This window comes from Musca autumnalis, unplaced genomic scaffold (genome assembly GCF_047663935.1).
Source record: "Musca autumnalis isolate F117 unplaced genomic scaffold, ASM4766393v1 scaffold_5, whole genome shotgun sequence".
Taxonomy (NCBI): Eukaryota; Metazoa; Arthropoda; class Insecta; order Diptera; family Muscidae; genus Musca; species Musca autumnalis.
Window position 1 is genome coordinate 145394489 of NW_027412088.1, and position 16745 is coordinate 145411233.

General features: G+C 37.4%; 1 protein-coding gene across 1 annotated transcript in view; it reads left to right on the plus strand.

The window, feature by feature from the left end:
• LOC141404744 (uncharacterized) overlaps window positions 1-16745 on the plus strand; it is a 445852-nt gene that overhangs the window by 142817 nt on the left and 286290 nt on the right. The window contains exon 4 of the mRNA XM_073988448.1: window positions 12226-12283. Coding sequence (XP_073844549.1) covers window positions 12226-12283 — 58 coding nt within the window. The remainder of the gene's footprint in view (window positions 1-12225; window positions 12284-16745) is intronic.

Sequence of the window (16745 nt, forward strand, 5' to 3'; positions counted from 1 at the left end):
CTATTGCCTATGAGATGGTGTCAGGGATATTGTGCGAACGACTAAAGCCAATGGTCAACGAAATAATTGGACCATACCAATGTGGCTTTAGACCTGGCAAGTCCGCCATTGACCAGATATTTACCCTGCGGCAAATCCTAGAAAAGACCCAAAAGATGCAGATCGACACATTTCACCTTTTTGTCGATTATAAAGCAGCATTCGACAGTCCCCTCCGATCAAAGGTATTCCACGCAATGTCTGAATTTGGTATGCTCGCAAAGCTCATCCGGCTTTGTAAGATGACATTAACTGATACTAGGTCCTCAGTTAAAATTGGAAAGAACCTCTCCGAAGAATTTTGTACCAAAAGAGGTTTCGGACAAGGAGACAGCCTTTCGTGTGATCTTTTCAACATTTTGCTGGAAAAGGTAATACGAGATGCAAATGTCAAAAGAAATGGCACAATTTACACAAATAGCCACATGTTACTTGCCTATGCTGATGACATAGACATCATGGGACGATCAGTAAAGGAAGTAACTGATACCTTTAAGAAGGTCGAAGCAGAATCTGCGAAAGTGGGTCTGGCGGTAAACGGCGAAAAGACCAAATTGATGGTGTCGACGCGCAAAGCGTCCATAGAGCTCGGACCAACTGTGGAAGTTGGTACCTAAAATTTTGAGGTAATTAAAGACTTCGTCTACCTCGGCACTGCCATAAACACAACAAACAACATCAGTTGTGAAATAAGAAGAAGAATTGTATTGGCCAACAGATGCTACTATGGATTAAGTAAGCAATTTAAAAACAAAGCCACATCTCGTCAAACAAAAATAACACTATACAAAACGCTGATACTACCCGTGCTAATGTATGGCTCCGAAGCATAGGTACTTGCGCAAGCAGATAAGGCAGTGCTTGGTGTGTTTGAGAGGAAAATTCTTCGAAAGATCTACGGGCCGATTTGCGTTGACGGTGAATATCGACGTCATATGAACCACGAGCTATATAAGCTATACAAAGACATGCATATAGTTAAACGTATCGAGATGCAACGATTGCGTTGGCTAGGCCATATCATGAGAATGAGCGATGATGAACCCGCTAAAAAGACGTATGAATACATGCCACATGGCGGTGCACGCAGAATCGGCAGACCTAAGCTTCGATGGAGCACACAAGTGGATGAAGAAATGGAAAGGCGCGGTATTCCAAAAAGCCAAGCGAAAAACAGAGAGGAATGGAGATCTTTTCTTAGTTCGGTCTATGGAACAAATGTTTTGTAATGGGCCAACTAAGTAAGTAAGTAATGATGTAAAGTAGGTTCTCGTAGGTGATCAAACAACGAATATATCGCAATAGCGGTTAATAGAACCCAACTTTTTATTTTTGCGATTTTAATAATAATGACGAATACCACAGCTGAAAGTAGAAAATCCCATCTTTACAGTGATGCAAAATAGGTTGGCGTATGTGGCCACATAACGGAGATATCACAATAGTCGGCAATACATCCCATTTTTTCATTTTTTTTTAATCACGCTACAGGTCGCAATTTTTATCGGATCGTCACCAAATTTTGGGGGTTAATGGGGATCGTACAGAGAAAGAAGCCTATTGATTTTGGTGATGGTCGGATAATATTTATGGGTCGGAATGGGAAAAAACTTATTTGGAGAAAAAGTCAACGTTTTATTTCAAAGCGAATATCTCCGTTTCTAAAAGGTGTATATCAAAAGCAAACAACGAAGATATCGCAATAGCCGCTAACAGAACACAACTTTTCATTTATGCGATTTTAATAATAATGACAAATATCACAGCTTTGGTTCGCGATATTTTGAATTTTATTAGTCAAAAGCTTATGAACAGGGGTAGTGGTGTAGGGTATCACATAGTCGGCCCCGACCCGACTATAGCCGTGGCTCACTTGTTACAATTAGTTTTCCCAAATTAATTTTACTTCCCCCCTCATCATACCAACCTCCTTAGGTTTTTCTTTATTTTCCATTTGGAATCTGGATCTTTAATAAGTTGATTCATTTTATTATTTGTTGAAAACAGAAAAAAAAAACATTACAAATACCATTTTTGATGCGGGCTTCTGTAAGAGTTTGTCCAACAACATTTTCCTCCTAACCATACTTCCCTGCTTCTCTTCTTTGTACAAAGAGACATTTTATTACAATGCAAAACTCATTCATTCATCGTTCTTCGATGCAATCGAAATGAAAAATTATGACTTGTTAGTGGCCCGTTTTCTGATAGCCAACAACTAAACTTTTGATGTTTAGTGGCGAAAGAAAACTGCGATAGATGATTGTTGCGCTACACATTATCTTTATGTGGTGGTTTGCTGCGGTGTAAATGATGTTTTGTTTTTTGTGATTGGCATATTTGACATTTTGTGAGAATTTTTTCTTGGAATGTTTGTTTTCAGCATTTAGACTATGCGGCAAGGCTATTGCGTGTGCTATTTTTTGCCGTCTTTATATTAATTTAAATATTTTATGTTTGACATCGCTGAAATGCTGTTAATGTTGTAGTTAACATCATTTATGTTATTTATTTTATTTTCGGTAATATTGTAAAATGTCCCATTTATTTTATTTAATTAAAATTGAACTGATCAAAATCATGAGATATTGAAAGAGTAGTTTCTAAATTTGTCTTTATGCATAATTTGTTTGTAGTTGGGAAACTGGATTTTATAAGCGTTATGTCGTTGATGGATGTAATAAAAGTGACAATTTGTGTTTGTGCTAATGGCTTGACGTATTAGCTCGGTGCAATGTTTGCTTTTAACGTGTAATCGGATAATTCGAACAGTTTTATCATTAAAACCTGTGGCAGTTTATAAATAGAGATCTATGTGACAAACTTCGTAACATTATGATTGTGATATACAAATAGCCAATGGAGACTCTTTTGAGGTCGTCTATAAACACTCCTCTCTGGTCAACTGTGAAGAGATCCTTGTGGTTCTGGTCCCACTCACATATGTTGTGATCAAATTCCTTTCAGGCAGTGTGGAACCAATTTTTCAAACAAAATAAAATCAAATTCTAGGATGGATGGATGGAGGTGCGAATGATTAAAGTTGAATGATGGATGGAAGTTTAGAAAATTTCTTTTCAACAGATGAAACTTTTCAAAAGTTGGAGTTTGTGTTTGCTAAATACAAACCCATACTTTCTAAAATAAAGGCAGAGCAAATGTGAAATTGTGAGACACTCTTAATATCCTCTCTCAACTTCCAAGAAAAGGCGCCGCTATTATCTTATATCTAAGTCTGTCTTCTAATGAACATCTCCCAAAATTAAAACTTTCCCACCAAAAGCTTTTAAATCGCCATTGACGTTACAGCAATGGAAACAGTTACCACTGTTGGGCGCCATTTAAAATTTATCTCTACAATAAAACATAACCTGCAGTAATTTCTTAATACTCCGCAATAGATAAAAGGTGAATATAATACACTGCCGTTCACACCACAAATTAGTTCGACACAATCAAAAGAAGAATAATTGCCCTAATCAATATTTCCATAAATACCTTTTTGTTAGTCTTTTGCTTGCTTAGCATATCTGTGTGGTGTTGTGTGTGTTGAAATACCAATTGTATGCTATTTATCAATTTAACACTAGGTCCAATTGTCTTAAGTACTGTCATAAGTATTCAGTTTTCGCCAAGTCCGGGCAGCATTGACGATTATGCACACTATGTGGTCGGCAAATATTTTATATTAAAATTTAAAAGGGGCGAAAATGTATCTACAGAGGACTGGGCCTGCAATAAGGCCTCGGGTGGCTGAATACAGGCTTTCTTATGGAAAACTCTATACAGCCAAGCTGAATACAAGTTTTCTTACGGAAAACTCTATTCAGCCAAACTGAATACAAGTTTTCCTACGGAAACTCAGCCAGGCTGAATACAAGTTTTCTTATAGAAAACTCTATTCAGCCAGGCTGAATCGAAGTTTTCCTATTGAAAACTCTATTCAGCCAGGCTGAATCGAAGTTTTCCTATTGAAAACTCTATTCAGCCAAGCTGAATCAATGTTTTCCTATTGAAAACTCTATTCAGCCAAGCTGAATCGAAGTTTTCTTATTGAAAACTCTATTCAGCCAAGCTGAATCGAAGTTTTCTTATTGAAAACTTCATTCAGCCAAGCTGAATCGAAGTTTTCCTATTGAAAACTCTATTCAGCCAAGCTGAATCGAAGTTTTCCTATTGAAAACTCTATTCAGCTAAGCTGAATCGAAGTTTTCCTATTGAAAACTCTATTCAGCCAAGCTGAATCGAAGTTTTCCTATTGAAAACTCTATTCAGCCAAGCTGAATCGAAGTTTTCCTATTGAAAACTCTATTCAGCCAAGCTGAATCGAAGTTTTCTTATTGAAAACTTCATTCAGCCAAGCTGAATCGAAGTTTTCCTATTGAAAACTCTATTCCGCCAAGCCGAATCGAAGTTTTCCTATTGAAAACTCTATTCAGCCAAGCTGAATGGAAGTTTTCCTATTGAAAACTCTATTCAGTCAAGCTGAATCGAAGTTTTCATATTGAAAACTCTATTCAGCCAAGCTGAATCGAAGTTTTCATATTGAAAACTCTATTCAGCAAAGCTGAATCGAAGTTTTCCTATTGAAAACTCTATCCAGCCAGGCTGAATACAAGTTTTCTTATGGAAAACTCTATTCAGCCAGGGTGTATACAAGTTTTCTTATGGAAAACTCTATTCAGCCAGGCTGTATACAAGTTTTCTTATGGAAAACTCTATTCAGCCAGGCTGAATACAAGTTTTCTTATGGAAAACTCTATTCAGCCAGGCTGAATACAAGTTTTCTTATGGAAAACTCTATTCAGCCAGGCTGTATACAAGTTTTCTTATGGAAAACTCTATTCAGCTAGGCTGAATACAAGTTTTCTTATGGAAAACTCTATTCAGCCAGGCTGAATACAACTTTTCTTATGGAAAACTCTATTCAGCCAGGCTGAATACAAGTTTTCCTATTGAAAACTCTATTCAGCCAGGCTGAATACAAGTTTTCTTATGGAAAACTCTATTCAGCCAGGCTGTATACAAGTTTTCTTATGGAAAACTCTATTCAGCTAGGCTAAATTCAAGTTTTCTTATGGAAAACTCTATTCAGCCAGGCTGAATACAAGTTTTCCTATTGAAAACTCTATTCAGCCAAGCTGAATCAAAGTTTTCCTATTGAAAACTCTATTCAGCCAAGCTGAATCGAAGTTTTCTTATTGAAAACTCTATTCAGCCAAGCTGAATCGAAGTTTTCTTATTGAAAACTTCATTCAGCCAAGCTGAATCGAAGTTTTCCTATTGAAAACTCTATTCAGCCAAGCTGAATCGAAGTTTTCCTATTGAAAACTCTATTCAGCCAAGCTGAATCGAAGTTTTCCTATTGAAAACTCTATTCAGCTAAGCTGAATCGAAGTTTTCCTATTGAAAACTCTATTCAGCCAAGCTGAATCGAAGTTTTCCTATTGAAAACTCTATTCAGCCAAGCTGAATCGAAGTTTTCCTATTGAAAACTCTATTCAGCCAAGCTGAATCGAAGTTTTCTTATTGAAAACTTCATTCAGCCAAGCTGAATCGAAGTTTTCCTATTGAAAACTCTATTCCGCCAAGCCGAATCGAAGTTTTCCTATTGAAAACTCTATTCAGCCAAGCTGAATGGAAGTTTTCCTATTGAAAACTCTATTCAGTCAAGCTGAATGGAAGTTTTCCTATTGAAAACTCTATTCAGTCAAGCTGAATCGAAGTTTTCATATTGAAAACTCTATTCAGCCAAGCTGAATCGAAGTTTTCATATTGAAAACTCTATTCAGCAAAGCTGAATCGAAGTTTTCCTATTGAAAACTCTATCCAGCCAGGCTGAATACAAGTTTTCTTATGGAAAACTCTATTCAGCCAGGCTGAATACAAGTTTTCTTATGGAAAACTCTATTCAGCCAGGCTGAATACAAGTTTTCTTATGGAAAACTCTATTCAGCCAGGCTGAATACAAGTTTTCTTATGGAAAACTCTATTCAGCCAGGCTGAATACAAGTTTTCTTATGGAAAACTCTATTCAGCCAGGCTGAATACAAGTTTTCTTATGGAAAACTCTATTCAGCCAGGCTGAATACAAGTTTTCTTATGGAAAACTCTATTCAGCCAGGCTGAATACAAGTTTTCCTATTGAAAACTCTATTCAGCCAGGCTGAATACAAGTTTTCTTATGGAAAACTCTATTCAGCCAGGCTGTATACAAGTTTTCTTATGGAAAACTCTATTCAGCTAGGCTGAATACAAGTTTTCTTATGGAAAACTCTATTCAGCCAGGCTGAATACAACTTTTCTTATGGAAAACTCTATTCAGCCAGGCTGAATACAACTTTTCTTATGGAAAACTCTATTCAGCCAGGCTGAATACAAGTTTTCCTATTGAAAACTCTATTCAGCCAGGCTGAATACAAGTTTTCTTATGGAAAACTCTATTCAGCCAGGCTGTATACAAGTTTTCTTATGGAAAACTCTATTCAGCTAGGCTAAATTCAAGTTCTCTTATGGTAAACTCTATTCAGCCAGGCTGAATACAAGTTTTCTTATGGAAAACTCTATTCAGCTAGGCTGAATTCAAGTTCTCTTATGGAAAACTCTATTCAGCCAGGCTGTATACAAGTTTTCTTATGGAAAACTCTATTCAGCTAGGCTGAATTCAAGTTCTCTTATGGAAAACTCTATTCAGCCAGGCTGAATACAAGTTTTCTTATGGAAAACTCTATTCAGCTAGGCTGAATACAACAAGTTCAAGTTCTCTTATGGAAAACTCTATTCAGCCAGGCTGAATACAAGCTTTCTTATGGAAAACTCTATTCAGCCAGGCTGAATACAAGCTTTCTTATGGAAAACTCTATTCAGCTAGGCTGAATACAAGTTTTCTTATGGAAAACTCTATTCAGCTAGGCTGAATACAACTTTTCTTATGGAAAACTCTATTTAGCCAGGCCGAATACAAGTTTTTTTATGGAAAACTCTATTCAGCCAGGCTGAATACAAGAGTTCTCCCGGAAAACTCTATTCAGCCAGGCTGAATACAAGCTTTCTCGCGGCCAGGCTGAATACAAGTTTTCTTATGGAAAACTCTATTCAGCCAGACTGAATACAAGTTTTCTTATGGAAAACTCTATTCAGCCAGGCTGAATACAAGTTTTCTTATGGAAAACTCTATTCAGCCAGGCTGAATACAAGTTTTCTTATGGAAAACTCTATTCAGCCAGGCTGAATACAAGTTTTCCTATGGAAAACTTTATTTAGCCAGGCTGAATACAAGTTTTCTTATGGAAAACTCTATTCAGCCAGGCTGAATACAAGTTTTCTTATGGAAAACTCTATTCAGCCAGGCTGAATACAAGTTTTCTTATGGAAAACTCTATTCAGTCAGGCTGAATACAAGTTTTCTTATGGACAACTCTATTCAGCCAGGCTGAATACAAGTTTTCTTATGGAAAACTCTATTCAGCCAGGCTGAATACAAGTTTTCTTATGGAAAACTCTATTCAGCCAGGCTGAATACAAGTTTTCTTATGGAAAACTCTATTCAGCCAGGCTGAATACAAGTTTTCTTATGGAAAACTCTATTCAGCCAGGCTGAATACAAGTTTTCTTATGGAAAACTCTATTCAGCCAGGCTGAATACAAGTTTTCTTATGGAAAACTCTATTCAGCCAGGCTGAATACAAGTTTTCTTATGGAAAACTCTATTCAGCCAGGCTGAATACAAGTTTTCTTATGGAAAACTCTATTCAGCCAGGCTGAATACAAGTTTTCTTATGGAAAACTCTATTCAGCCAGGCTGAATACAAGTTTTCTTATGGAAAACTCTATTCAGCCAGGCTGAATACAAGTTTTCTTATGGAAAACTCTATTCAGCCAGGCTGAATACAAGTTTTCTTATGGAAAACTCTATTCAGCCAGTCTGAATACAAGTTTTCTTATGGAAAACTCTATTCAGCCAGGCTGAATACAAGTTTTCTTATGGAAAACTCTATTCAGCCAGGCTGAATACAAGTTTTCTTATGGAAAACTCTATTCAGCCAGGCTGAATACAAGTTTTCTTATGGAAAACTCTATTCAGCCAGGCTGAATACAAGTTTTCTTATGGAAAACTCTATTCAGCCAGGCTGAATACAAGTTTTCTTATGGAAAACTCTATTCAGCCAGGCTGAATACAAGTTTTCTTATGGAAAACTCTATTCAGCCAGGCTGAATACAAGTTTTCTTATGGAAAACTCTATTCAGCCAGGCTGAATACAAGTTTTCTTATGGAAAACTCTATTCAGCCAGGCTGAATACAAGTTTTCTTATGGAAAACTCTATTCAGCCAGGCTGAATACAAGTTTTCTTATGGAAAACTCTATTCAGCCAGGCTGAATACAAGTTTTCTTATGGAAAACTCTATTCAGCCAGGCTGAATACAAGTTTTCTTATGGAAAACTCTATTCAGCCAGGCTGAATACAAGTTTTCTTATGGAAAACTCTATTCAGCCAGGCTGAATACAAGTTTTCTTATGGAAAACTCTATTCAGCCAGGCTGAATACAAGTTTTCTTATGGAAAACTCTATTCAGCCAGGCTGAATACAAGTTTTCTTATGGAAAACTCTATTCAGCCAGGCTGAATACAAGTTTTCTTATGGAAAACTCTATTCAGCCAGGCTGAATACAAGTTTTCTTATGGAAAACTCTATTCAGCCAGGCTGAATACAAGTTTTCTTATGGAAAACTCTATTCAGCCAGGCTGAATACAAGTTTTCTTATGGAAAACTCTATTCAGCCAGGCTGAATACAAGTTTTCTTATGGAAAACTCTATTCAGCCAGGCTGAATACAAGTTTTCTTATGGAAAACTCTATTCAGCCAGGCTGAATACAAGTTTTCTTATGGAAAACTCTATTCAGCCAGGCTGAATACAAGTTTTCTTATGGAAAACTCTATTCAGCCAGGCTGAATACAAGTTTTCTTATGGAAAACTCTATTCAGCCAGGCTGAATACAAGTTTTCTTATGGAAAACTCTATTCAGCCAGGCTGAATACAAGTTTTCTTATGGAAAACTCTATTCAGCCAGGCTGAATACAAGTTTTCTTATGGAAAACTCTATTCAGCCAGGCTGAATACAAGTTTTCTTATGGAAAACTCTATTCAGCCAGGCTGAATACAAGTTTTCTTATGGAAAACTCTATTCAGCCAGGCTGAATACAAGTTTTCTTATGGAAAACTCTATTCAGCCAGGCTGAATACAAGTTTTCTTATGGAAAACTCTATTCAGCCAGGCTGAATACAAGTTTTCTTATGGAAAACTCTATTCAGCCAGGCTGAATACAAGTTTTCTTATGGAAAACTCTATTCAGCCAGGCTGAATACAAGTTTTCTTATGGAAAACTCTATTCAGCCAGGCTGAATACAAGTTTTCTTATGGAAAACTCTATTCAGCCAGGCTGAATACAAGTTTTCTTATGGAAAACTCTATTCAGCCAGGCTGAATACAAGTTTTCTTATGGAAAACTCTATTCAGCCAGGCTGAATACAAGTTTTCTTATGGAAAACTCTATTCAGCCAGGCTGAATACAAGTTTTCTTATGGAAAACTCTATTCAGCCAGGCTGAATACAAGTTTTCTTATGGAAAACTCTATTCAGCCAGGCTGAATACAAGTTTTCTTATGGAAAACTCTATTCAGCCAGGCTGAATACAAGTTTTCTTATGGAAAACTCTATTCAGCCAGGCTGAATACAAGTTTTCTTATGGAAAACTCTATTCAGCCAGGCTGAATACAAGTTTTCTTATGGAAAACTCTATTCAGCCAGGCTGAATACAAGTTTTCTTATGGAAAACTCTATTCAACCAGGCTGAATACAAGTTTTCTTATGGAAAACTCTATTCAGCCAGGCTGAATACAAGTTTTCTTATGGAAAACTCTATTCAGCCAGGCTGAATACAAGTTTTCTTATGGAAAACTCTATTCAGCCAGGCTGAATACAAGTTTTCTTATGGAAAACTCTATTCAGCCAGGCTGAATACAAGTTTTCTTATGGAAAACTCTATTCAGCCAGGCTGAATACAAGTTTTCTTATGGAAAACTCTATTCAGCCAGGCTGAATACAAGTTTTCTTATGGAAAACTCTATTCAGCCAGGCTGAATACAAGTTTTCTTATGGAAAACTCTATTCAGCCAGGCTAAATACAAGTTTTTTTATGGAAAACTCTATTCAGCCAGGCTGAATACAAGTTTTCTTATGGAAAACTCTATTCGGAAGTATTCGGGCCTCAGTTTTTACACGCCCAATGTATTCACCTTCATAGTTTTCTTTAGTTCGTTGTGAAGTTGCACCTTTTGGAAGCATGTTTAGATAAATGATACAAATAATTTGTAGCCGTAAATTTGCATTCACATTAAGTTTGTACGTATTCAGCTTAGCATTGCAATCGTAATTGCAATCGCCACCATTGTAATAATCATAGTTCGCAAGCAATGACGACCATTCCATATTTGTTTTTGTATTCCCTATGGTCCGCATTCATTGTGCAGCCATGTAATCGCATTCATATTTTGAAGTACGAGTATCTAATTAATAAAACGCTGTTTTGTGGCAGCAATAGCTGAGTTTTTTTGTTTCGAACATGGTGGTTGTGGACTTGGTGGCATGAACTGGATTGGACTCTACTGAGCCGTACTGGCATCATGGTTAATGTGGCACATAATTTAGCCGGACTATCGGTGGTCAGTTGCCGGACAGTTGGTTGCTGGTTGCAGTTGAAATTGCTGCTGTTTGTTTATGCTGGGCAAGTAGTTGAATAGTGTCCAGCTACCAGCAATGAACCATTCGCTCATAAACACCCACCATATTTCTTGAGAGTGCTTAGTGGAAACTCTGGTGGCGTACAGTTCTCCACCACTAGTCTCAAACACGGCCACTATCGATGGAGCTGTAAGCGTTTATGTTATTGCAATGTCCAGCAATTGAGCTGTTGTTTGATGGACAAAAGGGTTGGTGGTTTGTTGGACCATCATGCAGCGGTGGCTGTGTATATGGTGTACTTCGGATTTGATGTTTGCTGGTACTTATGTGTTTTGTTTTCTTGAGTGGTTAGCATGAAACGGTGGCACATTAAACCCTCATGTGTTGCATTGTCGGAAATTTATTATATCGATCGGATCACATGCTGTGAGCTACAAGTGGTTCCTTAACAATGTTGTTGCTTTGGCCGTAAGCTCAACGAAGGCCATAGGTGTCAAAGGCAGCTGACTGACGGACTGAGCGAACGAAATGTTTTGCTAAATGAGGCATACATAATAACAAAAACAACAAATGCAAAAATGATCAGACAACAAAACATTTCAATAAACTAATTTACAGCACCTAACTATTGATGAAAATGGGCCTGAATAATTGTTTTCCTAAGCCAAGCTGAGTAATTGTTGTTCTACAGAAACCCTTATCCAGCCAGGCTCAATAAGTCTTTTCCCTAAGTGTTTTCCTATAGAAAACCCTATTCAGCCAGGATGAATAAATGTTTTCCTATAGAAAAATCCTATTCAGCTAGGCTGAATAAGTGTTTTCCTATAGAAAACCCCTATTCAGGCAGGCTGAATAAGTGTTTTCCTATAGAAAACCCCTATTCAGCCAGGTTGAATAAGAATTTTCTCTATAGAAAACCCCTATTCAGCCAGGCTGACTAAGAATATTCTCTATAGAAAACTCCTATTAAGCCAGACTGAGTAAGAACTTTTCCTGTAGAAAACACCTATTCAGCCAGGCTAAATGAGTATTTTCCTGTAGAAAACCCCTATTCAGCCAGACTAATAAGTGTTTTCCTTTGGAAAACCCCAATTCAGCCAGGCTAAATAAGTGTTATCCTGTAGAAAACCCCTATTCAGACAAGCTGAATAAGTGTGTTCCCCATAGAAAACCCCATTCAGCCGGGCTGAATAAGTGTTTTTCTGTAAAATAATCTATTCAGCCGGGCTGAATAAGTGTTTTCCTCTGGAATACCCTATTCAACCGGGCTGAATAAGTGTTCTCCTATGGAAGACCCTATTCAGCCTGAGTGAGTAAGAGATTTTCCTATTGAAGCCCCCTATTCAGACAGGCTAAATATTGGGGTTGCCTTAAAAAATTCTATCACACCTTGTTATACTTCTCTTAATGTCTTTAATATTTTTATTTTTTTTTTTCTTTTCAGGCAGAGGGCCCTCCCGTTCAAGTCGAACCAGTAGATTTAAGTTTACGTTCACCAAAAGGTAAGTTCATCTTTTCAGTTTTGTAAAATTAATTGAAAGAAAATGTCAACGTTTAAATTGAATTTCCATAAAATGTAACTTCTTCCCACTTCTTCCCACGGGGCATAACACAGAACCAAACTTTTATCCTCCCGTAATATCTGCCAGTGGTTTATCCGTTCATAGAAATTAAATGGACAAATAAATTGGTGAATTGTGACACAAACTACACCCAGTGTCCTGATGGACGCTATCTCTCTCTACTTGTTGTGTTTTCTTAGTCGCTTCATTATGGATTAGGTTTAGCATGTTTGGGATATGGGCGACAACTTGTTGTAGTTGTCATTTAAGTTGTGCTTGACCAGAGTAATACAAATGCCAAACAAATGCTTATTGGTGGTCATTTAAACTGTCATTGTCTCCAAAACAGCAACAACTTACAATGACCACTAGTCATGTTCAGCTGTTTGTTGTTGAGCTGGTTTGATATTGTATCTTTTACTACCCATGAGAATTCCTCATGGTTTTCGGTTGTGTTTATGATGGACAAAACAATTCTAGACTAAGTCTAGCTTAGCTGAAACCTTAGAACCTCCATGCACTCCAAACAGACTTTGAATTTGTTAACTGATTCTTTATGGTGGGGTACCACCTCCACCATTTGAATGGTCTGACAATTTTCTTTATTAGCCGCTACAATGTAAGGCGAACATGATAAACATATGCATATCACAATGTATCGCATGGTGCATGCTCTACGCCGGCGGCGGCATTGTGGTATGACAGGGTTTCTGGAGCAGGTCCGAATAAATGTTTATATTAGCATTAATGTAAGTAATGTGTTTGCATTCAATCAAATTATGGTAACAAAGCCACACAACGACACCAACAATAAATGTGTTACAGATTGGAGATAGGCAACAACAATGAAACATTTATAATTGTGTGACCAAATAAATCCATAGTCAATATTCAGCCAGACTGAAAAGGAATTTTCTTCTATAGAAAACTCTATTCAGCCAACCTGAATAGGAATTTTCTATAAGAAAACTATATTCAGCCAGGCTAAATAGAAATTTTCTAAAAGAAAACTCTATTCAGCCAGGCTGAATAGGTGTTTTCCTTAAGAAAACTCTATTCAGCCTGGCTAAATAGGTGTTTTCCTTAAGAAAACTCTATTCAACCTGGCTGAATAGGTGTTTTCCTTAAGAAAACTCTATTCAACGTGGCTGAATAGGTGTTTTCCTTAAGAAAACTCTATTCAACCTGGCTGAATAGGTGTTTTCCTTAAGAAAACTGTATTCAGCCTGGCTGAATAGGTGTTTTCCTTAAGAAAACTGTATTCAGCCTGGCTGAATAGGTGTTTTCCTTAAGGAAACTGTATTCAGCCTGGCTGAATAGGTGTCTTCCTTAAGAAAACTGTGTTCAGCCTGGCTGAATAGGTGTTTTCCTTAAGAAACCTGTATTCAGCCTGGCTGAATAGGTGTTTTCCTTAAGAAAACTGTATTCAGCCTGGCTGAATAGGTGTTTTCCTTAAGAAAACTGTATTCAGCCTGGCTGAATAGGTGTTTTCCTTAATAAAACTGTATTCAGCCTGGCTGAATAGGTGTTTTCGTTAAGAAAACTGTATTCAGCCTGGCTTAATGGTATTTTCGTTAAGAAAACTGTATTCAGCCTGGCTGAATAGGTGTTTTCCTTAAGAAAACTGTATTCAGCCTGGCTGAATAGGTGTTTTCCTTAAGAAAACTGTATTCAGCCTGGCTGAATAGGTGTTTTCCTTAAGAAAACTGTATTCAGCCTGGCTGAATAGGTGTTTTCCTTAAGAAAACTGTATTCAGCCTGGCTGAATAGGTGTTTTCCTTAAGAAAACTGTATTCAGCCTGGCTGAATAGGTGTTTTCCTTAAGAAAACTGTATTCAGCCTGGCTGAATAGGTGTTTTCCTTAAGAAAACTGTATTCAGCCTGGCTGAATAGGTGTTTTCCTTAAGAAAACTGTATTCAGCCTGGCTGAATAGGTGTTTTCCTTAAGAAAACTGTATTCAGCCTGGCTGAATAGGTGTTTTCCTTAAGAAAACTGTATTCAGCCTGGCTGAATAGGTGTTTTCCTTAAGAAAACTGTATTCAGCCTGGCTGTATTCAGCCTGGCTGAAAAGGTGTTTTCCTTAAGAAGATTCTATTCAACCTGGCTGAGTAGGTGTTTTTCTTAGAAAAACTCTATTCAACCTGGCTGAATAGGTGTTTTCCTTAAGAAAACTCTATTCAACGTGGCTGAATAGGTGTTTTCCTTAAGAAAACTCTATTCAACCTGGCTGAATAGGTGTTTTCCTTAAGAAAACTGTATTCAGCCTGGCTGAATAGGTGTTTTCCATAAGAAAACTGTATTCAACCTGGCTGAATAGGTGTTTTCCTTAAGAAAACTGTATTCAGCCTGGCTGAATAGGTGTTTTCGTTAAGAAAACTGTATTCAGCCTGGCTGAATAGGTGTTTTCCTTAAGAAAACTGTATTCAGCCTGGCTGAATAGGTGTTTTCCTTAAGGAAACTGTATTCAGCCTGGCTGAAAAGGTGTTTTCCTTAAGAAAACTCTATTCAACCTGGCTGAATAGCCTGGCTGAATACGTGTTTTCCTTAAGAAAGCTCTATTCAGCCTGGCTGAATACGTGTTTTCCTTAAGAAAACTCTATTCAGCCTGGCTGAATAGGTGTTTTCCTTAAGAAAACTTTATTCAGCCTGGCTGAATAGGTGTTTTCCTTAAGAAAACTTTATTCAGCCTGGCTGAATAGGTGTTTTCCTTAAGAAAACTCTATTCAGCCTGGCTGAATAGGTGTTTTCCTTAAGAAAACTCTATTCAGCCTGGCTGAATAGGTGTTTTCCTTAAGAAAACTCTATTCAGCCTGGCTGAATAGGTGTTTTCCTTAAGAAAACTCTATTCAGCCTGGCTGAATAGGTGTTTTCCTTAAGAAAACTCTATTCAGCCTGGCTGAATAGGTGTTTTCCTTAAGAAAACTATATTCAGCCTGGCTGAATAGGTGTTTTCCTTAAGAAAACTCTATTCAGCCTGGCTGAATATTTTCATTATGAAAACTCTATTCAGCCTGGCTGAATAGGTGTTTTCCTTAAGAAAACTCTATTCGGCCTGGCTGAATAGGTGTTTTCCTCTTTAGCTAAGCATCTGGTTAATGTCCTAACGTAAATTTATAAGCTACCATGGTTGTAATCGTTACTCCTAGTTTGTGTTGGCTCTTGTTAATACCACACTATTTGCCAACTGATTTGTGACGTTGCTCGCTTCTGCTAGCCCGCTTCTATGCTATCTGTGGTCAGCTGTATGCAAATTCAAATTGATGATTAATAAATTTAAAATTGAAATGTTTGTGGACATAAGTGGCAAACTGTTAAGTTTTCATTATTTTCTCTACAGCGTATTTTATGTTCTGCTTATTCGAATGCCCGTCTGTTTGCCTGTCTGTCTGGGAGGAGAGATCTCCATTGATTTTATGTTATTTACTTTGGGAATTTTGTTGTTTATTTGAATGGTTCGAATTACAAATACTGGAGTGCAGTAGCCAAGTATGGCTTTAAAAGTTGCTCTAACCGATGTTGCATAAACGACTTCGGGGGAAATTTTCATATCGGGTTCTTATTTATGCTTATTTCCGAGGAGAGGGTGAGAGAGCACTAACTGCCTTAAGGCGCAACGCAATATTAACCACGATGTTGTTGTATGTATTTGAAAATTAAATGCAACATTTATTGGTAAATATTGGCAACTTTTGGCCTGATGATATTGGTATTTCTTCTGGTTGCGCTCCTGGTCTACTGGGTGTAGTTGATGTACGTTATTGTTATCATAACATTTGCTACTTTACATACTGGCGCAGGCTTGGGTCGTTGTTTACTAGAGCAATGAATAACTAAGTAACTGAATGGTTGTCTATCTATGGCCAAATGGAATTGCCCACAAGAAATGGCAATACCTGGTGTTATCTGCAAAAGCGTATAATTTAACAATTTAATTGCATTTAAGCTCCAGATCGACATTGCTCGTCCGTCATACCGTTAAGCAGATACTTCAAATGTTTCGTTGCTACTTTGTTCTGGTGCACAGAATCTTGGGTTCCGGTTAGCACTTGATTTGATTAACGTGCGCCCAAACCAACTAGCCATCCAAGCAGACATAAATTAATTGTTTGATTATACATTTTAGTTGTACGATAATTATGGACCGATCATTTGTAACTGGAAGCTGTCAAGTCGAATAGTTTCGTTGCTGCAGTAAGGTGTTGATTTGATTTGGTAGCTGTTATTCGTTCACTTGATCTCTTTCTCTCGCTCTAAACACAAAGATAAGTGAATCTTAAACGGGTGTAGTTAGATGCCATGGATAGTAATAATTTTAAAGTTAGAGCAAATAATGTCGGTTTGTCGGCGGTGAATGCTATGCATTTGTGGAATGACATAGACACGGATTCGAATAAATAAAAA